General features: G+C 49.3%; 1 protein-coding gene across 2 annotated transcripts in view; it reads right to left on the bottom strand.

Moving 5' to 3' along the window:
• Nucleotides 1–24,399, bottom strand: part of osbpl10b (oxysterol binding protein-like 10b) — a 72,391-nt gene that overhangs the window by 34,008 nt on the left and 13,984 nt on the right. For both annotated transcript variants that reach the window (XM_049026532.1, XM_049026533.1), the window contains exons 2-5: nucleotides 23,025–23,200; nucleotides 17,047–17,126; nucleotides 11,520–11,738; nucleotides 860–1,070 (exon numbers count right to left, since the gene is read on the bottom strand). In XM_049026532.1, coding sequence (XP_048882489.1) covers nucleotides 860–1,070; nucleotides 11,520–11,738; nucleotides 17,047–17,126; nucleotides 23,025–23,200 — 686 coding nt within the window. The remainder of the gene's footprint in view (nucleotides 1–859; nucleotides 1,071–11,519; nucleotides 11,739–17,046; nucleotides 17,127–23,024; nucleotides 23,201–24,399) is intronic.

Here is a 24,399-nt window from a genome sequence, read left to right as displayed (position 1 = left end):
GAACCTGCAGGGTCAGTGACACCACAACCGCCTTCCTGTCAGTGAGCTCCGTAAATCAGCCTGCCTTAATGCAGCCACTTCATAACGGGCCAGAAGGCGGCCCAGAGCAATCGATCGCTTCCTGCTCCAGAAACGTCTAGTCGAAGAAAGCGCCCACATACCCACAATGCATCTCTCCGAGTCACGCCTACTCCGACGGCACCCTGACACAGCAGATCCGTCCCGGGCGGGAGCCAGCGGCTAAATGTGCGCCCAGCAAACACGCTGATCGCAAGCTATACGCAGAAAAATGCCAGCAAACCGGCTGCGTTCAGATAAGGAAACGACTCAGAGCTATGGATTCACAGAAGTGCTGATGCAAAAGGAGAAGGACTTCAGGGCTGCACATTTCACCTCATGGTAGCGCCGTCGAGGCAGGGTCACGTAAGGCTCGGGGGGGGGGGGGGGGGGGGGGGGGCAGCTGAAAGGGGTAGACGAGCATTGGGTCACAAGCGCCATGCTCCTCAACCACAACCCCGAATGAGGGGATCAGGGCTGAGTTTGTCCAACGGGGGTGTCGGGAGCAAAGCTAGTAGGAACATGACCCCCTCCCCCCTGCTGAGACGGAGGCCGTTTCATACTTGCGGGTCGGTGGGACCGCTCCGCCTGACTGTACCTGCCCAAGGTACAGCAGGTTGTCACGGAAACTGCCAGAGCAAGAGGGACAGACCAGAGACAGTCCTGAGAGTCAGCACACACAGAGCCCTCCACAGACGGTCACGCGCCGCAGCCAGCAGGTAGAGGAACAGCCCCTCATCTCCCCACGCCCCTCCTCGCTAGGCAGCACCCCCCCCCACCCCCGGATCGCGGGGACACTCACCAGTGGGCGGGCCGCGGCTGTTGCTGTGGGTATTCTGGCAGGCACTCTGCTGCAGGATATTCAGGCACTCGCCCAGGCAGCTGAGCGTGGCAGCAGACGTGGCCTTCAGCAGTAGCAGGTCCTGGTCCAGCGAGGAGAGGGGCCCGCGGGTCGGCAGCGACTCTATGGAGTGCACCAGGGTCTTCTGCTGACCCTCCGCCTGACTCATTATCTGAGTGGGGGAAGCAGCAGTCATTTCTTCCACAACGTGTTCAATTACTCAACCAGTTTTAAAACACTCTCTCTCTCTCTCTCTTACTTTTCAGGCTCTCATCCAAAAAATCTGTTCCACAAATAGTCCCCTCACACTCCCCAGCGATGCTGCTGCACTAGAACCCCCGACATTCATTCAGAAAATCATGTAGGGGGCGCTGCAGCGGAGGGAAGCGCTTGGGCTCGCCAGCAGACGCAGTGGCATTAGCTGTGTTTTAGTAACAGGGTGCCGGTGTTAAGTCTGACTCATCCGTGGGAATCCCCAGAGTGCTGCAATGGTGTCCAGCACGCAGGAAAACAGCCGCGCAGCCGGGTGGCCATACGTGCTATTTATTACCCAGGAATGCCAGAATGTTCCGGAAGGGAAGAGGCAACTCAAACAAACCGCTCTGAGATCCCAAACATCCCGGATCCCCCACGCCACCACCATTATAGTAATTTGTAAGTAAAAATATTATCTTTGGTGACTTCCTTTCCATTGGTACTGGTTACATATGAAAGGGTAAAACTGGGGTTAAATGACATCTTTCTTGAAGTGGATGTTATGTTTCCAGTCTGTTCTATGCCCCAGTTGTAACTTTGGCTTCATAAGATACATTTTTACGCCAAGTTGACTCCGTTTCATCTTAATCTCAGACAGCGCACTGTTCTACGGTGAAAGTCCACACAGTTAACCCACTAGCTGATCTGCTGTCCTACAGACACACGCAGACAGAGAGCAGACGAGCTGAGCTGAGCTCCCAAAACACAGAGCAGGGCGCCGCAACTGCCATAAAAGGGAATCTAGGTCATGTTTGAAAAACTTTTCTGTCAAAAAAAAAAAAAGGTGGGACTGAAATGAAATGGCACATCACGGCGAGCTCGGCACAGCAGGTCGCCAAGGTCCGGTGTTCTGGGAGACACCCCCAATTCAGGAGCGAGACAAACAAATGACACCCTTAGAGGAGAACGCCACCCTCCAGCCATCGTCATTGTCATGCTCATAGCATTAAAGCTTCTACAGCTATCAAGGAAGCTTTGATCTCCCTGCACTTTATAAACACCGTTACGTGGATATGATGAATAATTCTGTGTGTGTTTCACTGTTCTGCACCAGGGAACAGGACGAGCAACAGGACACAGGAACAAGCGTCACGAGCAGTCTGGGAGTCTAACTGTGCTTGTGGGAGCCTTGCATGTGACTTGAGCTAGACTAACTGCTTCGGTCCCATACTAACCTGGCACATGCTATGCTAACTGCTTCGGTCCCATATTAGACTGGCACATGCTATGCTAATCGCTTCAGTCCCATACTAACCTGGCACTTGCTGCGCTAACTGCTTCAGTCCCATACTAACCTGGCACTTGCTGCGCTAACTGCTTCAGTCCCATACTGGCCTGGCACATGCTATGCTAACTGCTTCAGTCCCATACTGGCCTGGCACATGCTACGCTAACTAGCCAAATGTTCCCTATAACGTAATAAAAACCACTCAACATTATGGGGACCATTTTTCAGGTCTCCACAAAGATCTGAGAATGCATTCAAAAAAGTAAAAATGCTAAAATCCTCGTATTTTGTTTGGTTATGTTGTGTTAAGGTTGTGGCTGGGTAGGGGTAGGAGTCGTCATGTTGGGATTTCCCCATAGAAAGATATAATAAAAAATCTGCATGTGTTTACCCATTTTCATTTCAGGTAATTCTCATACTGGCCATACAGAACTGGATCCCTCATAACTGACTCAGTTGCCTCATAAAACCAGTTTTCCAAAGAAGATCTGTGAGCCCACGGGGTGGGGTGGGGTGGGGTGGATGGGGTTAGGTTCCTGCTTAGCAAGCCCCACCCCCCATACTGCACCACCATCCACTGGCTATTCAGTCATAAAGGTAGACGGCTGTCATCTCTGAGCCGCCCGTGTTGTTTAAATGGTGCCCAGGGACCTCAGCCTTGTACCCTTTGCTGGTTGGGACAGACTTTGCTGGTACCTCCTGCACCCCCCAATCCCAACCAGGGTAAGCAGATGGTCGATGGACAGAGAAGTCGGGACGCATAAGAAATTAAGATCCTGACAAAGTAGGTCCAGACAACCAGGGTTTCAAAATCATACTAATTGCTTCTCCCAGTGTAACAGAAGCTCACAGCCAAAAGGTGGATTCACTGCACACCAACTTTGTAAACTACTAAGTCAGACACAACCATCATAACTAGAAACACAAACCTACACTATAACTAATCACAGATACCCTGCACAATTTTGTTTAACACTGTGCAGGAAAACGTTGAGGGTGTCCACCAGGAAATCCCTAAAATAAATGTGACACCATGCGGCAGACAAGGCTCTTGGCTGGAGGTTGTAACACTAGCTCGTGTCGAGACTGTGAACCTCACTATAACTTGTGGCTATTTCAAAGAAACCCGGTTCCTTCCCAGGCTTCCTCCATCACACTCTCCGCTCTCTCTCCCCATAACAGCTGACCGAATTATTTGGGACACAGTCCCTCCAGACGTATTCATATGTCACCCTCTATCCTATTTCATTAACATCCACCCCCCACACACACACACACACCTCCAAAAACCAGTTCAGGTTGGTCATCAGCCTCCTCTATTTCATGGTCCCATTCCAAATAATGTACCGGCAATGTAAGAAAGGACCACCCACAGCACTGTAAGGCATTCACCAATCGAGACGCATTACACCTTCAATAACTTCTTCAACTGACCCCTTCAATGAGTTCAGCCGAATCACTAAACTGGTTACATTTTATCAGTAAACTAAAAAATGAGCGCCTGAATGAATGAATGTCAGTCCTGCCGGAAGTAACGCCTCCATCAGCCCATTATATCAGGAGTCTCTAAAAGGAGTGAGTGGCTTCGCCAAGCTGCAATACGAGTCTAAGTGTGTATGTGGGAGTTTGTGTATGTGTGTGGAGTTACGGTCACATGACACACAGCCGCCCCCTACTCTGACATTTGGGTTAATAATGCAGAGCGCCGAAAGATCAGGCAGATCGTCAACTCAGGGAAGCAGCGCAGGTGAGTCCCAGGAGACGGCAGGCCGGTTCACCGAGCGGCCAGGAAACCAAAGACGGATCACATGCTGTGCCGTCGAAGTGGAAGAGAACAGACGTCTGGAATCACAGTACGTAACAGAGTATCTGTAGCTGGGCACGGAGCCCCCAGAAACCTTGCGCCAGGACACACCCCCCCCGGAGTGTGCGCAGAGAGTCATGGAATCACTCACCCATATAGTCTTCAATTAACTCACACGGCCTTAGAGAGTCACGCACACCCCTGACATGCAGAGTCACGCACACCAGTAACATGCAGTCACACACGCTTCTGACATACAGAATCGCAAACGCACGCACACTTCCGACATGCAGAGTCACGCATACCTCTGACGTGCAGAGTCACGCATACCTCTGACATGCAGAGTCACGCATACCTCTGACGTGCAGAGTCACGCATACCTCTGACGTGCAGAGTCACGCATACCTCTGACGTGCAGTCACGCATACCTCTGACATGCAGAGTCACGCACGCCCCTGGCATGCAGAATCGCACATGCCTCTGACATACAGTCACGCACACTTCTGACATGCAGAGTCACGCATTCCTCTGACGTGCAGAGTCACGCATACCTCTGACGTGCAGTCACACATATCTCTGACGTGCAGAGTCACGCATACCTCTGACATGCAGAGTCACGCATACCTCTGACATACAGTCACGCACACTTCTGACATGCAGAGTCACGCATACCTCTGACGTGCAGAGTCACGCATACCTCTGACATGCAGAGTCACGCACGCCCCTGGCATGCAGAATCGCACATGCCTCTGACATAAAGTCACACACACTCACACAAGACAGACGCGGGGTTGCCGTATGCGGCTGGACGGGCAGCCAGCGTCATGGAGAGACGTCACAGCGGGCCGGCAGACCCCGGGGACCGTCACAAGGGAGCTGCTGACATTTACCCATGATCCAGAAACAGAAGCAGTCAAAGGGGCACGGAACCCACACCCGCCTTCATGCAACACCGCATCTTAATCTATTCCTCACAGTCACAAGTTCAAACCCATGAATGCCAGCAACCTAGGGGCTGAGGATGTCGCCCAGGCATGGTGCTGCTACGTGATGGGGGTCACACACTCCTCTTGACTCATGTCTTGGCATCATGAAAGATTCATCCCTTCATTTCTCGCTCTTCACAAGCTCCCGGTTATCTTTCATCACAGGAAGAGTTACATTCGCAAATCTCCACCGTCACCAAGATCCAGGCATTATTCCACAGCGAAAGAGGCACTTCAGCCCTCCTAGAAAGATCTCTCAGAAACGAGGCGATGAGCTTTTCTGTTATTTTTAACTATTCCTGAAGCTCTCTTCAGAGTAGCTGTAAAGACGGCTAATCAGCTACACCTGCTGTGCACCCAGGAAACAGGAGAGACAGCTGAGCAGATCGATCACGCCGTTTCTGACCCGCTGACGCCGGCCCATGTGGACGGCTTCTTGCTGCTATGTTACATCCACCTGTCCAGCTTTCTGAAAGCGTCTCAACGTCAACAGGTTGCAGGAAAGACAAACATGTACAAGAGGGTCTAAGCAGCCCGGGGAGGGGGGAGGAACATTGCAGGCCCTCCACACAGCAATCCTCAGCCGTCTTCAAAAAAGCTGCGAGATCTTAGTGAACAAATAATGAAAATAGCAATTTGGCTGATCCGCAGCATCGGCACAGTGATGCACTGTGGGTAATCAGAGCCATTCATTCGGAGCCATAAACGATCATTCCTCGGCAAAGGAGGAGACCTGACAGGGACTGACTGCGGTCCTGCTGACGGCCTTGGAATACAGGAGCAGCTGGGCACAGGCAGGGGCCCCCAGGGGCCCGGCCAGCAGCCCTCAACATTAGCGAGGGGCATTCCAGCCACCAGATGGTATTCACAGATCCTACGAATTAGAATTCTCTATCGTCATCTCACCATATAAGGGTACATGAGCACAAATGTTTGCGTGCCACGCCCCACACGTCTACCACGAAATGTCGTATCTCTGGGGCCACTCTGCAAACCGTGATGAGATAAAGACAAGTTAGAAAAGACTAGTTATAACCGGAAAAAAAAATTTAAGAGACCGCTCTATATTTTTAAGCAAATCTGCATTTTTAAATGCTAGTTTCATCGTGGTTCTGCTGGCAGAAGGCTACACTGAGGCAGGCTGGTTACAGGCTCAGCAGAACACAAGGTGAAGGTGAAGGTGAAGCAGGAGACACTGGCAATAACCAAAAACCAGACAGGTAAAGGGAGAAGCAGGGATGACTGTTAGTTTATCTGACATTGTCTCATGAATTGCAGGATGACCTCAAATGACCTTCAAAACGAAATAGGAAACATTAAGTGCAGGTGTGAAGTGCACTGCTAGGACAGTTCGTATCAGGCTCCTAGAAGCAGGACTGCAGTCCCATAAAGAAAGGAAGAAGCCCTTCATTAAAGAGAAACAGAGAAGAACAAGGCTGCAGTTTACAAAAATAAAATATATTATTCACAGATGCACACCCATAAATTGAGAAATGAGTGGAACAAAAAAATTGTGCATTAATTTTTTCTGTAGCTGTAAATATAAAACTAGAAAAGAGATCCGCTCAACATCCATACCTCAAACATCCGACATATGAACAATAAAATATTTACAATGAGTTGAGCTTTACAGCTTGGCAAAAGTCATATGATTCAGAGAGCTGTACGGAAGAATAATACCTCATTAACAAAGAAATTATACCGTAAATCGATGTGAAATCAGATGATTTAATGGTGCTGCTTCCCTGCACGGGGCTGAAGCGTCAGAGTGTAAATGTTACGGCATCATTTAGCCAGTCCATTCAGCAGGCTGCATTTCTCAGGCGGTCAAGCCACCATGCTCACAGTCTGCAAGCAGCACGCGAGGCGTCATTGTGAAGAATTATAGCTGGAGATGCCATGTGGTGGGGGGGAGGGGGGGGGCACATAGGAAGGGTGATGAGGCATAAGCAAACAGTCCCCAGGAGAGCGGGAACACCTACATCCGTCAGTGCAGGATCACAGCCTCTGTGCACACCAATCCCCTCAGTCTCATGCGTATGCGTGTCACGTATATATTACATTATGGGGACCGAATGTCCTCACAATATGATAGAAATCGTGAGGACCATTTTATTTTTTCATAAAAAATTGGTTAAGGTTAGGGCTGGGTAGGGGTTAAGATTGTCATTGATGCGATTTTGGGTATTGGCCATAGAAAGAATGGACTGTCCCCACAATGACATGAATACAGGTCTGTGTGTGTATGTGTGTGTGTGTGTGTGTAAGGGAGGTCATCATCAGCAGGACATGGCCTGTTGATTGTGCATAACCATATAGGGTGGTAGCTGATGCACAGCTGAACATTATCATCTGCACTGTGAAATTGCACACTGCTGCAACAGCCTTGCTTACAGTTTACTCTTTACCCTGCCTGCGTTCCAGTGCTGTTTGTGCAGTGCGACATTATGGCAGTGATTATGGAGACTCCCTTGAACATGATGGGACTGTTTGATTATGTAAAGAGCACTGATGTTTTATGACAGAGCATGTGTTTGACATAATGGGGGTTGTTTGATATTGATGTAATGATGTGATGACCTGACAGAGGCTTCAACTGATGCAATGAAGGTTCTGTTTGATGACGTGATGGAGGTTCTGTTTGATGATGTGATGGAGGTACTGCTTGATGAGATGATGAAGGTTCTGTTTGGTTACATGACAGAGGTTCTTATTGTCATGATGGAGGTTCTGTTTGATGATATAATGGAGGTACTGCTTGATGAGATGATGGAGGTTCTGTTTGGTTACGTGACGGAGACTCTGGTTATTGTGATGGAGACTGATGACATGATGGAGGCTTTGACTGATGACGTGATGGACTCTGCCAGTTCATGACAGTGGATGTTTGATGACGTGATGGAGACTCTTTGATGAGCTGTCAAAGTCTCTGTTTGCTGCTGTGACGGAGGTTCTGACTGATGATGTGATGGATCCTCCGTCTGATAACGGGATGACGTCACCAACGTGACCCGTGACAGGCGGCTGTGGCGGCACGTGACGGCGGCGTTGAAGGACGGCAACATGGACGGCGCCACTGAACACAAGCGCCGACTGGAGGAGCGGCAGCGGACCGAGGAGCGGCAGAGGGCGGCCGCCCAAGCACTTTGCCAAAGAGTGTGTGCGAGTTGGTGTGTGTTTGTGTGTGTGTGCAGCCAAGCTCTCTATATCCCACGTTCCCGCCTGACACCAAACCCACCTTCCTGGTCGTCGGACAGCAGCTACAAAGAAAACAGGAAGCCAACCTGCAGACAAGCGGCACCCGGGCTGACGGACCCTGTGACGCGGTTCCTGTGGAGGACCTGTGGCTGGCATGAAACAACCAAGAGCTGCCACTGACACCAGCAGGCCATTCCTCCACAAACAGTGATGCTCCAGACGCCCCCCACCCATGCTCCCTCCTCTCCACATTCCCACCAAACAGGGCCCCCGCCACACAGACGATATGCTGTGTGTGGGTTCTAGTCCTGCCCTGCAGGTAACGCTGTCTGTGAGGTGTCTGCCTCCCACGAACCCCCCCAACTAAGGGCTGCGTGGTGGATATCCATGCTGACTCCCCCCCCCCACCGACAAGCTTGGGAAACCATATACCATGGTTCCTTGTTATCCAAATAAACAAGTGGAAAATGAATGCAGGACACACACACACATGAACACACATATACACACACACACGCCTTGCCAGCTTTCAGACCTCAGGAGAATGGGCGGCCTGAAGCGAGGTGAAGATATCTCCTTGAATCAGACTGGAAAAGCCACAGCGCGTGGCCGGGGGCGTCGATGGTGGGCGTCGCCTGTGTCAGCCAGCGAGAGCACAAAGCCTGACGTCTGGCGGAGCAGATATCAATACGCCATGAGAGACGCTCGCTTTGTGACTGAGGGACACAGATGGACCCTGATTCCTAGATTTCGGCTCCCAACACAGGAAATGAGATGATGACGCACATATGCCACACAGGGGGAGCCGTGTGGCTCAGCGGGATATTACGCCGTGTCTGGGATCGGAAGATCAGCAGAGTAATTTTGCCGTTGGGCCCCTGAGTGAGGCCCTTAGCCCCCAGCTGCTCCAGGGACTGCCTGGCCCTGCATTCTCAAACGCACGCTACGTGGTTCCCAAGATCTCACCTGTCTAAACCTGGTGCTCCTCAACTTAACACAGTACCTAAGTAAACATCTGACCAGTGCCAAGGTCCTATGCAGGATGGCCTGTGTACTACCTGCCTTCACAGGAGACCCTGCATTAACAAACATGCATCCCATAATCCCTCTATTTCAAACAGAAATAAGCATGACTGACTATCAAAGTGCTATTTGGTCCTTTTAATAGTGGGGAACGACAATTCTGCATTTTAGTCACTCAGCAGAGGATTAGCGTGGGAGCAAAGAGAAAAGCTCTTTGCTACCTGCAGCGCTGCGGTAAAGAGCCAGCTGTCGGGATGGTTAATATCGCGAGCTGACAGGAGGTGCGGTAAGGAGCCAGCTGTCGGGATGGTTAATATCGCGAGCTGACAGGAGGTGCGGTAAGGAGCCAGCTGTCAGAACGGACAATATCACGAGCCGGTCGGGAGGTGAGGTAAAGAGTCAGCTGTCAGGATGGTTAATATCGCGAGCCGGTGGTAGGCGCAGTGAGCAGTCGCCTGTCAGGACGGTTAATATCGCGAGCCAGTAGGAGGCGCAGTGAGCAGTCCCCTTTCAGGACGGTTAATATCGCGAGCCGGCGGTAGGCGCAGTGAACAATCCCCTGTCGGGACAGTTAATATCGCGAGCCGGTGGGAGGCGCAGTGAACAGTCACCTGTCGGGACGGTTAATATCGCGAGCCGGTGGGAGGCGCAATGAACAGTCACCTGTCGGGACGGTTAATATCGCGAGCCAGCAGTAGGCGCAGTGAACAGTCCCCTGTCGGGACGGTTAATATCGCGAGCCGGTGGGAGGCGCAGCAAATTCACAGAGCTGCGTTTGGGCTCATTCCGCAACAAATACCTCAATTAGCAAAGCCCGGCGAGCCTAACCGGGCTGGGTCCGGGGGTTGGGCCCTGCTCCCACTTAAGGGCTTTGTTTCATTGGCTGTGCTCCTGTATTAAGGCCATTAGCTGCTTCTGTCCCATTCCTGTATGGCCTTCTTGCTTTGCAGAAATCTATTTGTGTCTTGGCAATCCCTGCTTGAGGTGACGGGGGATCGGGCTGCGATGCTGCCCATCACCCCAACCCTCTCTCCACTGAGCGTTCTATGTACTACACCACACTTACTCAGCAGTTGCTTTTTTCCCCAAAGTGACAAACTTTTTTCCGGAAAGCAGAATCATCCAGTCTCTGGAGCGTTTGGGCAGGAAAGGCTGCTCTCAAGAACCCTACTGTGAAGTCACTGCAGACCCCGGGATTCTAACCGATCACCTTCTCATCACAGGCAGAGCTTCATGAGCCCCTGAGCAACATCCCCTACTATCCTCTATAGCCATAATGCCCCCTAAACAGTCAACAGAAACCACTCACTAACATTATGCTGCTGAGAAAATTTTGCCACATAACAGAGGATTGGATCTGGAGACAAATGGACACAAATGTCTGGACACAAAGTAAAGCCCCAACAACAGACTGGCAATTTAACACTTCGAAACAATTGTTTAAACAAACACAATCAACAAATGAATACGACTTTGGAAAGGAAAACTAATTTCCCCTGACAATAAACACCAAAGACTTTTTCTAGTGGATTTTTCTTTCCAAATCTCAGAGGAGTATCTTCAAGAAGATTTGGCCGTCGTTAAATTGCCACAAAAAAAACGACACTTTGAACGTTCCCCCGGGACCTTTATAAATTATTAAAGCGACACACTGACAAGACATTTTTAATGGCCGCAAAACGGAAGAGCGAGCACTTTTCCGAGGCACGATACCTTTGAAGACGACTCTCGATTTTTCGCCACCAGGCATGCGGATATTCATAAAGGCTTGCGAGCAAAACAAAGAACTGGGCAGCAGAAAGTTACGGCGGCAGCGAAATCGGATAGAGAAGCCACACAAAAACACTAAAGGTCGCCACAGGCCGAGGGATCCTGCAATACCGAACGGCGATGCTGAGGAACCCTGAGATGCGCACGACAAACGCCCCCCACCAGAACCCAGCCTTGTGGGTGGACCTGTCCCCCCCCCTCCTGTGTCCCGTATTTGTACAGCATCACCATGACAGGACACGGTGGGGGGGGGACGCAAGTGCATATAAACACACACACGTAAAGAAAACCAGGCACAGGGAGAACAGCACACAGGTAAATGGCACAGACAGGCTACGCCCCTCCCCCATTCCGTACCTCTTTGACCTCCAGCAGCCTGCCCGGGTACTGGCTGTGAGCGCGTCGCGCCGCCGCCGGGGACTTGTGATGGGTGATGGTGACGATGCCACTGGGTGCCCCAGCGAGGGGTGTGGCCCGGGAGCCGGCAGGCGAGGCAGACGAGGAGGAGGCCGAGGAGGAGAGCGGGGGGTGCGGGAGCAGGGAGAAGCTGCGGGCGCGGCCCGACGACGCCGTGACCTGGAAGACATGACACAGGCAGCAGGGGTCAGGGCAGCAGCGGCGCCCCCCGGTGGGCACTGCCCCGTCACCGCGCTCCGCCGAAACACACAGTCGCATGGTCTGCCGACAGGAGCTGCGGAACCGCGGGGGATGGGGGATGGGGGCTGGGGGGGTGGCAGTAGTCTGGGCGTCCTGTTCCAAGGACTGCAAAGGCCTCCATGCGTATCAGCTTACCGGCGATCTCCTTTCTTGATAATACGGCTTTTTTCCCCCCATCCTGTCCCGCCCCCCATTGCAGTAGTTACAGTTACTAACCATCGGTTACAAGGCCATAAAGCCATGGAATATATTCGCATGGAAAACAAAAAACTGCTTACAAGTGTAAATAAAGCTGATAAATCACTCTCATGCAACACAGGCCTGCGGCATTGCTGCTAATGCTAACGCTTTAATCATTACATGGGTACATTTGCGGGGGGGGGGAAGTCTGAGCTCCTCCATCCTGGCTATTAACCCCTCCGGTGCTGCACGCCTGCCAGAGCAACCCTGCCATATATCCTGGACGGTAAGGGAGTAACACTCCTGGGGGGCGGGGCTGTAAGGTCGCCCTGTGACATCATCGCCTGCTTGCTTTCCGACAAACCAACAGGCAAATTAGAAGAGCCCTCAGCAACCTCCAGAAAAGTTAGCAGAGAAGGACGTCTTTCTCCCCAGACGTGTCCGTCTCGGTTGTCTGGCCATCCTTAAAATTAGCTCCCCGCTTACCCCGCGCGTCTCTGACGAAACACCCCCACCCCCGAATGACCTGCAGTCCAGGGTCAAAGAAACAGGGCTCCATTTCAAAAGTAATCTTTCCAAATACCTCAGACATAAAGTTGGAAAAGGTTATACATTAGAAATAAGAGGGGAGATGGCTGTATTGTCCTGAACGACACCAAATAAATAGCCTCTTTAGATCATCTTCCTCGTGCAAGAGGCTTCTACAGTGGAATATCGGAGAAACGGGCTTAACCCTCATGAACACCTTGTGATTCAATATCATGTTTTAAAGCTGAATGTAGCTCTTCCTCATGAAAATGCATGATGCTGACAGCCTTAGTCCAAACAGATATGTTTCTGATTCTGCCCGATCAGACGGGCCCGGGATCAGACGGAACTCTCTGACAGTGATGACCATTCTCTACCTTCCCTTAGCCTCACAGACATCATCTGAGAAGACCCACTCCAAGATCTGAGAAGCACCCGGCCCAGTAAGAGGCTCAGCTCAAGAATTATTGATGCCCGAGCAAAGTCAACAATTACGGCACGAAAAAAATGTCTCGTCGATATGAACAGACACAAAAAGCACAATCAGATTAAGCTGTAATTACACAGAATTGCTGCAGGTCCAGTGACCCCCACTAGGGGGAAATGCCTACGAACTCGTCTGCTTCTCCTAGTGCTTCCATGTGGCTTTGGTACCTGTGGTTGGTGGGGGTGGGAAGGGGGTGCTCTCTCCAGGAGCTGAGATACACAGATGCAGCAGTAACACTTGGATTCATCTAATCACTCTAGCCTACTAACCGAAGAAAAGCCCACAGGAAAACGCAAACCGGACGCCTCATTTGTGGCTCAGGATCGATCCTCAATTCTGAAAGGTCACAAAAGTTAGGCTGGTTGGGCACTAAGTTGTAGGGGCTCAGCGAATCAAAACACAGAGAGACATTACTAACCTTCCATTCAAAGACGAGGATATATAAAGGATTTGTAATTAGGGATTTGTGTTACTCATGGACGACAGCAAGATAGTGCTGGGGAAACCACACTCTGCAGTTACGGCTTTGGAAGCAGGCCTTCCATTACCCAGAACGAGGCTGCAGATCGAATGAGCGGCAATGAGACAAACGACTGGCGGGGGGGGGGGGGACCTTTGGTGCCTGCAGTAAACTAGAAGATTAACGAAGCACTGTGGGTCTCTGGGACAGCCGGGGCAGTAAGCAGGAGGACACAAATTAAAACCCAATGTGAGAGGGCAAGCCTCCAGATCTAAATGCATCCAGCCACAGGTAGCTTTGGGAGACAGATCTGGGGAAGGTGTAATGTTTAGTGGCAAAGGCAGGACGAGGCCTCGCTAACCCACCCTGGCCCCATATGAAGGTGCGCAGATGATCAAGCAAGCAGAAGCCGTGCATAGTTCTCGGGCAGAATATGAACCGCGAAGCTTGGAAACCATAAGGCATCCAGTTCTGTGTTTTCTGTCCGCTACAGCGAATAAACTCCCACACATACTCCATGGGAAGCCATGGAGGATTCAGCTTCACACACGAGAGCATCTTCTCCCGTAAGAAACCCGCCCTTGGTTACACGAGCAGAGCAAAGTGCGGGGGCCGCCTCACGCCTATCTGTATGCGACTCTGAAGAATATTCCAACCCTCCCAACTTCTGGGATTCATAAGAAGTCTGTCCCGTCTATGGAAGGCCACACAAAGAACAATGCGCATCTACTGACCATCGCAAGACCGTTTGGTCCAGATGATCAACATTGTCTTGTGAAAGTGACCATAAGAAGCAGTCACAGCGTTACGTTTCAGTCAGCAAGCAATAATGTAATTCCTGGAACAATCTGTAGAAGTCTTACCTCAGCTTGTGTGCAAATTAGTCTTAGGTTGTTTGTACACCATTTGCAAGCGGATTCCTGAAAGTTCTACTAAGATTCACTGTGAAACGTAAGCAGCATAACCTCCCCCAGCACGAGTCCAACTGCAGGCCATGCTGACTGTCGATTAACAGCATCAGGTACAGAACCTCACAAAGGCACCAGCAGCGAGGAGTGAAAACTCCCGGCATGGACTCAACAAACAGCCCCCTGCGGAAACAGAACAAACAGCCAGATTATTCACTTGGGTGGCCTGTTGGGGAAGGGGGGGGCAGTGTAAAGTGCTTTACGCAGGTATGGAAAGGATGCATAGAGCCTGCAAAGTCCTGAGATCACACGCGGTTCCTCCCAGCCCTATTAGCGAAGGTTCTATGACCCTTTGCAGGCTAAACCTGGCCTGTTTTCAGAGGAATTCTGCCACGTCTCCCTCGGGTCGAGGATGTCGATGTTGGAATGAGCTCTTCAAAGAAGCCTAAAGTTCAATCCAGACACCTGTCATGTGGTGACCTTCCGAGGCATGCGAGGATCCCAGGGGTCGCGGCCCACGCTCGCCGGCTCAGAGGGCACCTCGTATCCCGCCACCACCTCTTGACTTCCCGCACGGCCGAGGCCCAATTCACAGCCGCACCAGATGCTTTCCGAAGACGATCTAAAGACGGTGTCCGGCCGGCTGGCGCCGACCCGTGACAGAGATCCCAGCTTAAACTTGCATCTAGAGAGTCCGCTTGCATGCATAAGCTCACAAACAAACATAGAACCATAATGAAACCCAAAGTCTGTCACATCCGGCGTCCACAGGTCCAAACAGCACGCGACTTGACAGTCTTGTGTCCTCGTTGAGTTACCAGGCCCCACCTCAGCCACTCCTGTAGCCCCCACCCTGCACAGGCAGGATGATATAGTTTCCCACAGGGATCGATGTCTATTCACCTCCTGGTCCTGTGATACGGGGCCTGGCATGTCGTCCATGTGCGTGACGGCGTGTCTGGCGAGATGGCAGGAAATTTCAAAGCTTTCAAAGACGCAGTAAGGAGCAGAAACTGGAAATTTCAATGCTGTATATAATGCGAAGAGCCATGTCTGAACATTACACCTGGGCTGAGAACTGGGAGCAGGCGCTGGACTGGGGGAAGCAGGGGGAAATCAGGGTTATTAGGAGACATCTCTGTAAGAGAGACACCACCAGATTGAGAGAGAGGGAGGGGCAGCCTCTGTCTGTCAGTCTGAAGAAGAGGATTTATACATCACATCACCAATAAAGTATCTTTTTATGATTAAAGGTGATCCATCAGAGCACAAAGGCTGAGACTCTCCAGCACATATCGGATGTCACTGGCTTCCATCATCAGGGACAGAGAGGCACGTTGACAAAGCAAAGCACCGGAGGAGGAGCTACAGAAATGAATGGGGACCCTCTCATTGTCAGAACTCCATTTTAAAGAAATACCTTTGACATAAAAGTGAGGAAAAAGAACACTTAATTCCCGCCTCCCCCCCCGACTCCTCCGAAACACACAGGTTTGTGCAAGCCCCCCCCCCACCAGCCAAGCTATTTGGGCATTGATTAGCATTGAGGAATCCTAATAAAATGGGAGTGCAGTGTGTGTGTGTGTGTGTGTGTGTGTGTGTGTGTGTGTGTGTGTGTGTGTGTGTGTGTGTGTGTATTAAGTTTATATTACATTTTAGGGACCAAATAAAAAATAAAGTAATAAAAAACAGTTTTATGGATGTTGTAGGGAGCGTTTTTCAGGTCCCCACAAAGATTTGTGAATGCAGTCAAAAAAACTAATACTTTGTTTGGTTACCCATGATCAAGGTTAGGGCTGGGTAGGGGTTAAGGTCGTCATGTTAGGATTAGAGTTTTCCCCATGGAAATGAATGGAGAGTCCCCACAAAGATATAATTACACACCTGTGTGTGTGTGTGTGTGTGTGTGTGTGTGTGTGTGTGTGTGTGTGTGTGTGTGTGTGTGTGTGTGTGTGTGTGTGTGTTTGTGTTGGAGGGGCATATAGTAACCAGGTGATCACAATACTAAGCTAAGAAAAGTACTAAGTATTAAGAAAATGCAGATTGAAACTGAGATACTGGTCCTTTTGATATTGAATATTTCATTTTCAAAACTGACTCCAACAATAAAATATCGATTTTGCGGCCTGGTCATTTAAATGTTCATGTTATTACCGGGAGCAGGACACAAACTGCTACCAAGCAGTGTCCCATCCACAGTCAGACCTTCCAGTTATGGCTAGCCCGGCAGTGAATATTGCTGTCTGGACTGGCATTACCAACCTTCGTACTGGATGGAATATAAAACCAATGCTATCACACATCTCTACACTAAATTTGGCCACAGTTTTAAAGCTGGATTTTAAAGTCCTTTTCCCCCCAAATTTCAGTTAAAAATTCAAAGTTATGTTTTTAGGCTCTTGTCTAGAGTTCATCTCAGGGCATGAAGATCTTATTATGGTTATGCGAGATCAACCCCAAATCATTAAGGGCTATGACAACAACACCACGGTTGGCAGTGACAGCCCATTACCCATAATCCCCAGTGCTGCAGACTCCAGATGGGCCCCATAACCAGCAGCCCAGATGCTACCCGCCTGAACACCCCCAGTTTCATGTTCAACTGATGGAGCCTGACAGGAAGTGTGGTATCTTGGCAACCGTGTGGGTGAGTGCCGCGCTTACCCTGGTGCTGCCGTCGGAGTGGCGGCGGGCGCAAGCCTGGAGCTGGCTCATCCAGAACTGCTGCTCCTTGGCGTCGGCAGCTGTGGGGGAAGCGAGAGAACTTAGCGACGCCTCCGGGAAGCCTTACGCGTGGCAAGGACACCGATGAGGGCGGGAAAAGGTGCAGGGAAGAGCAAGACGCTTAAACCGGAGTGGGAAGATGCTGCCAAGTACGGACCGCTCCTTCCCAGAAACACACACGCGATAATAATGTTTCTGAAAACAGGATGTATGTGATTGGAGAGGAATCCATATTGCGATGTAGGAGGCAACATAAATTCAGCAAAAAACAATGGAACAATCAGAACCTGCCCTGTAAAGTGAATTGATGCTGCATTTATTAAAAGCGACTTGCTGATTTTTATCAACACGGGTAGGTGTTTCACCAAAATATTTAAGGCTGCTTACATTTCTTAAGAGTACAAAGGCAAGGGTCCCCAGCCAATGCAGTAAGTAAATAAATGATGCAGCATCGGCCAAATTAGCAAACAATAAGAGCTCATCTAGATGCACCTGGTACCCAGAGCCACTGTGATCATTACGATCCATACCTACTGTAATTTGCGGAATGTGGTAAATTGCTGTCATTATGCCTGTGATCATTCTAGGCTTCCGAGCGAAACGCAGACCTACAGGCTCTACAGTGAACCTGAAAGATGAAGCTCGCCAAGACAAAACACACAACCCCAGAACAGGTAATGGTGCCGGTCCTTGAAATTGCTGCCATTTTTAGCCAGACAAAAGCGGCCGGCAGCTGGGTGACAGTCGCCACTCCGTCTCGCTCCGCTGAAAACCGGCCTTTCTGGCGGTATTTGATCAAAAAGCTGACGCTCTTCTGCATGCTCTGAAACCCAAGCACAGCAATACGCAGAGATCTTCAGCTTCGGCCTGCTGTTGCTGTACCAGACTGGAACGGGCTGCCGGGGAGGTTAATAGCGACACGAAATCCCACATGTCCACAGGCTCACATACTCCTTCGTTGGTGTCTCTGCTATGTCTGCAGTATGGAAGCTATTAGCAAACTCAACAAATAGGCATGTACAGACACATATTTCTACAAGGCAAGTGTCCAGTAAAATCATTTTAAAACCGTAAACAAGCCAAAAAGTTAATGCCTGGCAGCAGACAAAATAATCCGACAGAACACAGGAAAGGGCAGCAAACATATTCCCAGGAGGGCAGTTCTTGTCTTGTCATGTGACCATGCCACTGCTGCCCTGTGAAGCTGTCAAATCTCAATGTCAGCCACGAGGACAAAGGCCACATACAGCAGACTGACAGCACTATCATAACCGACAAGCTCTCTGCTAAAAATAGAGCCTAATAATTAATGCTGAAGATGGCACCGATCTCATACACACTACCGGTATTGGGCCGATACCAGCAAAAATGCTGGATCAGATAATCTGGGGGGGTGGGGTGGAGTAAGATACCGATCCAAATTTTCCATCAGAGATAGATCTAGCTTGAAAAATCACGAAAATCCTTGCAGCCCTAGCGCGACATATGGTAAGCAGACGTGACACACGTGATGGATTTAGCTGTTCAGCAACACGCGTGTCGGAGCTGTCATGAAGCAGTGTGGAAATACAGTAATGCCCACTTCGCATTCGCGATTTGACGTTCGCGGGTTTGGTTATTCGTGACCTTGATCGTGAACAATTAAATGGGGATGTTTTTTGAGCTTGCCGAAAGATCGCAGACACTCGTAGGAGACGCGTAAGCCAAAAACAATATCGAAAATGATTAGGATCACATGAAATCATATAATATATAAATATTAGTAATACATAATATTTGTTAGTATAAGGGGAGACTATAATTTTAATATTTAAAATCTTGGCTTGGCTACGCCACGTGTCTGTCTTTGTGCAACCTCACGTTTCTGCAGTAACTGTTAAGCTTTTCAGTGCCGTTAATTTTGCACTGGTAATGAGCCCAAAACGTAGCGTTCCCAGTGCGTACAACAGTAACTTACTGGGCCATAATTTAGATTGTCTGTGTGCTATACGAAAAAGGTCTTGGTAATTACAGACAAAGCAATTTGACATGCAAAGTACACAGTGCAGTACTGTTCGTTCATAATTTGGTAATAAATAGACTTATTGTTCAGACAAGCAGACTGTTATGGGTTGAGGTTAGATGTGTCCATGTCAGTTATTCATGAATTTTCACATTTGCAGGGTCTTTACACCCATAACCCTCACGAATGTGAAGAGCTACTTTATGCTGAAGGAAGAAAAAGGCAAAACCGCAGAGTGCCGTGTATGTAAGGCCAGTGCGGATTTCTCTGTCTGAACACAGGAACATTTATACAAAACTGCATATAATCAGAGTTGTATTCTCAGACATTCCACCACTCCCAGAGGTTCTGGGAGTCTCCCACAAGCCGACAGCAGCTCGCTGACACCCGCAAATGATGCTGAATGTTACGGAAATCTGTCGTTCTGCTATTCGACGGTGGTAAAATTAGACAGCAATAGGTTTTAGTACTGCCAACTCACCCCAAATTTTACTGCCATTCTCTAGGCCAGGTCAGCAAATCCCCCCCAGTGGGTAATATATATATACAAGATATTACCGTAATAATGATAATGCCCCTCATCTGCCTCCATGAAATAAATGTCCCTAAGGTGAGAAGTTTTCTGGCTCCATTGTATATTATATACAGGAAACTCATGTGTATTTGAAACTCTTTGACTAGAAATGATTAGTTGGGGAATAGGCTTATGACTTATTATATTTAAATTATTATAAATTATAATATAAATATATATTATAAATTTAATTAATTTGCCAACAGATCGCAGAATTTGCACTTAACAGAAATATTTCTGTTCATTTTTGTTAAAGTTGTTACTGAATAAAACAAAAGAAGTTGATTTGTATAAATCATGCTGGCCGTGCAAATATCTCATTTAGTAGTTGATGAAGGGGACAAATATTGGATTTGTATCACTACTGACAGATAATCAAAATTTTAATATCAGTATTGGGACTGGGCTATAAAAAAATTATATCGCGCCATCTCTAATTAATACAGTGTTTGGTTGCTCAAGGCCTACTTCTTGTGTCGCCATAACCTGCGAGTGGAGTTGGAGTTGCTTTGAAGCCTTCATTCTCTAAGAGGGCCAAGAATTACAGAACACTTCCGTTTTCACTACGAGCACAAGGTCAACGGCCACGCAGGAGCTACAGCCACGAAGCTCGGACTCCGTTGCCGCAGACGGAGCAATGGCTATGTGCTATACACACCCACTGTGTGGGAATAGGCCTCATCAAGGCAGATTGATTAAGCAATCTGTCACGTCAGTCCCCGGATTACCTAGCACAGAAGCTAACAGACACCAAGTTAGAGCAATCACCGTTCAAGTCGGGGATTCGGGCCAGCCTGTCTGCTCCTGCTTGATTGGACAATACTGGGAGATCGACAGAGCTGGGCCAAGCATGCGGGCATTTTATAAACTGTACAGCTGGCAGAACAGAGGGCAAGGAGGATTTTCGAACCAGAGCCAGCGAGTCCAAGCCAAAGCCGACAGGCAGAAATTGGGGACGTCCCTTTTCTGGGGTGACAGAGACGCAGCAGCTGTTCCTTCATTTTTACTCAGAGGCAGCCGACAGCACGCTGAGTCATTGAACTGAAACACTTTCACAAGAGACACATGATGAGAGTATGTTTCTGGAGAAGGTCAGATCTGTTACAATGCCTTAGATGCTGACTACAGGCCCTTTTTATTATGAAGGGCTGGCTCTTCAGACACCTTCTGGGTGACGGAGCCAGCTATCCTACTGCTTCTCGTTCATATTCATTAGGAACCGGGGAATCTACTCTTGGAATCTGCTACAGCAGGGTTATAATGATTCAGCAATTCCGTGCATCCAAGAAACTTTGGGGTAAATGGAATATTCTGGAGGGCGGCATGGTGGTACAGTGGTTAGCACTGTTGCCTCACACCTCTGGGACCCGGGTTCGAGTCTCCACCTGGGTCACATGTGTGCGGTTTGCATGTTCTCCCCATGTCATCGTGAGGTTTCCTCCAGCTACTCCGGTTTCCCCCCACAGTCCAAAAACATGCTGAGGCTAATTGGACTTGTTAAATTGCCCATAGGAGTGTGTGTAAGAGTGAATGGTGTGTGAGTGTGCCCTGTGATGGGCTGGCCCCCCATCCTGGGTTGTTCCCTGCCTCGTGCCCATTGCTTCCAGGATAGGCTCTGGACCCCCCACGACCCAGTAGTAGGATAAGCGGTTTGGAAAATGGATGGATGAAATATTCCGGAATACCCGTTACTAAGACCAGCCTTACATGCTTTTCAAGTTCAACCACATCTTGAGACCGATTCATTACGATGTTGGAGGATGTTTCCGGAATGCACTCCTCCATATTCATTAGCACTGGATGCAGCATTTGCATTTAATGCGAACTCTGGACAACCACCTCACAAGCTGACTCTGCAGTGTCAGTAAGAGGACTGCACTGACAGCCCCCACCCCCTACAGCCCCCACTTCTCAATGCAGAAAAACAGGAAAGCTTTTATCACTAAACCACAAACTTTAGTTTCACAGATAGTACCAGACAGGAGGGTTTCCATGACAACCCCCATGGACCCATGCACTAAACAAGGGCAGTGATTGGGTCTTATTAGTACTGCCTTTCAAACCATGCTGCACACAGCTGACTGCCTGAGGCAGGTAATTAGACAAGCAGAGAGCAGCCAAACTTGCAGTAGGCCAGCTAAATGCACCATTTGGCTCAGTCGCACTCCTCTTCACTTCATACCCTACTGGTTACTCATGGCACTGTCCCAGTACTCTTAAGGAATCATCGACAGACATCCCTTAGGGCACCGCTTTTCTTTATCCCAAAGTCAAGACGCTCTCTGCCAAGCTGAGGGAAATGCCAGTAGTGGCATTGAGTGCTGACAAGGGGAAAACAAACTAATGTTTAATTCTCTCTGCAGGCTGTCGGGGCATCGCTGGACCATTTTGGACAGCCCAGGCATCATGCAGTCTGAAAGCAGAGGATTCAGAACCATTCGGGAATCAGGACTTACTGTAAAAAGGAACTCTTACAGGCACAAAGGAGGAAATCACCATCTGGGAGCCCATCAAGTAACAACAGTGACCATTTCTGGGCTAGAACACATCGCAACCGGACAGAAGTAAATGCTGCACCTGCAGGCAAGGACTCAAGGCTGAAAGGAACTGCTCTACAACACAACCCATAGTGGAACACATGCTCCTCAGTGATTATAGAGCTTTTAAAGATGCAACCTGACACCGAGAGCAGTATAAGTCTCTTCATTGCCAGGCCAGTACCTGCACTGCTTGGAAGGTCAATTCTTAAGCTACTAACACCGGCAAACCCGCAAACAGGTGGCCAGGCACTGCAAACTACCTACTGACTGTGGACATCGGTCCCAAGACCCTCTCTGCGGACCATTTTCATCGACTGGGTCATGTATCTGCCGAGGTAAAGCCTCAGAGCCTGAGATGACAGACGACTATTATTCCCCAGAACCGCCATCTATACTTTGATGCTCCCCTACCGGACCATTTAGCACGTTAGCAGGTCGCGTTACATTCCTGCAACATTTGTTACAGAGCAGTCTGGGCGCTAAGATTCTTGCCATCAAGCCCTCTGTCCTGCTTGCGTCTAGCATTGAGTTATTTCACTCAGCAGATACATTCATTCCAAGTTGACAAGATGCCATTTTGCACTGTATGACGTACATATGATGAAGCTGCTCACGCTGTACACTTCACTAGGATTCGCCGGCAGATTTGCGCATTTCTGAGGCTCTTTCACTTTGAATCCGTAATGTCTTGGCTTTCATTTTTAAATCCACATATTCCCCACTGCCCCCCCCCCCCCCCACAGGAAGGGTGTAAAGGAAGTGCAGGGGTATTAGGGAGGAGCCAAGGGAGGGCGTCTCCTACCTCGGAGCTTGTAGAGCTCACCGCTAGCTGAGTAGACGGTGAACATGTGTGGCGCCTCATCGCTTGGGGTTACAGACGCGCCGGCGAGGGGGAGCGAGCCACGGGGCTTCTGGCCCCGGCTGTGCTCGTTCATGAAGTACTGCAGCTGCTCCAGCTCCGGGTCCAACACGAAGTACCTAGAGGGGAAACCGGGAGGCAAGGACAGTCATTCCTGGCCGACGTCCAACCACCGTGTGTCCCAGATGCAAACAGCAGCCGAAAGTAAAAACATGATGGCTCTTTACGGGCCGTCTGAGAAGCCTATTGAACACCCAAGAAATTAAGACTTTTAGTAGGGCTGGAAATAACTTGCGGTGCCATTCTTTATGAAAGAGAAAAATAAATTGAGAATTCTTGAACTAGAACATACCTCGCAGCACTCTGGGACGTGCAAGTACCAAATGTCTGAGTCGCACGCAGCAGACATACTGTGAGAAAGCACGAGAGCATCGGACCGCGCAAGTGGACCAGCATCAGATAAGGACCATCAGCTGCAACAGCGCGAGTCTGTGCTTGCTATCAGCATCAGCAGGGGCAGGGGTTAATAAGTGACACGTTGAGAAACCGACACAAAGGAACGAAAATACCAAGTCACACCAGCAGAGGCAGAATTATTAAACTGAAAAGAGCTATTTCCGCAGCAGGACGCTTCAGAGAGAAACCCAAAAATACACATGTACAAAAGAATTTATGCTAATATGAATACAAAAAACAAGAAGCCAGTGACATGTAACTGGAAAAAATCAGTGCAGTGGAAAGAGCGATTCACTGGAAGAGAAGGCCGTTCATTCCAGGCAAGTGAGGACACCACCTATTGTAAAATACACCCCCCCTGCCCCCCACCAACATACTTTTCCTTGTGTTTGGCTTGTTTTGGGGGGGGGGGTGATTAAATAAACCCCTTTATGACATTTATTTTGCATTACATTGTTATTCGGGTGGGTGTCTTTTGCTCTATGCATGATTGCCTACTTAGGTTATTCTGGTTGAGTGCTTCTCTCCTGGCTGCAACAAAAGTTTTCCCCTTACGGTTTTAAACAGAAGATAAGGGTGCAAATATATTTTAACTACTATGCCCCCTACTGGCTATAACATGTATTACCTCATAAATTAGATTGCTTCCGATTTTGTTATTCATCTGTGCTGCTAAAGGGATTTACATGAAACAATCTTTAATTTAACCAAGATGTCATATCGTAATCGATTTTATTGGGATCTTACTCAGCATATCGTCTAGTCACTGTAGAAATGTTAGTTTGCTGTAGCATATTGCTTAGTAAATGTAGCACCATGGGGCTCTGGGAGATAATGTTACATCCCAGACGTGTATACTGAG

Source organism: Brienomyrus brachyistius, chromosome 9 (genome assembly GCF_023856365.1).
Source record: "Brienomyrus brachyistius isolate T26 chromosome 9, BBRACH_0.4, whole genome shotgun sequence".
NCBI lineage: Eukaryota > Metazoa > Chordata > Actinopteri > Osteoglossiformes > Mormyridae > Brienomyrus > Brienomyrus brachyistius.
The sequence above is the reverse complement of the archived record's forward strand: the minus strand, read 5'-3'. Positions and strand labels throughout refer to the sequence as shown.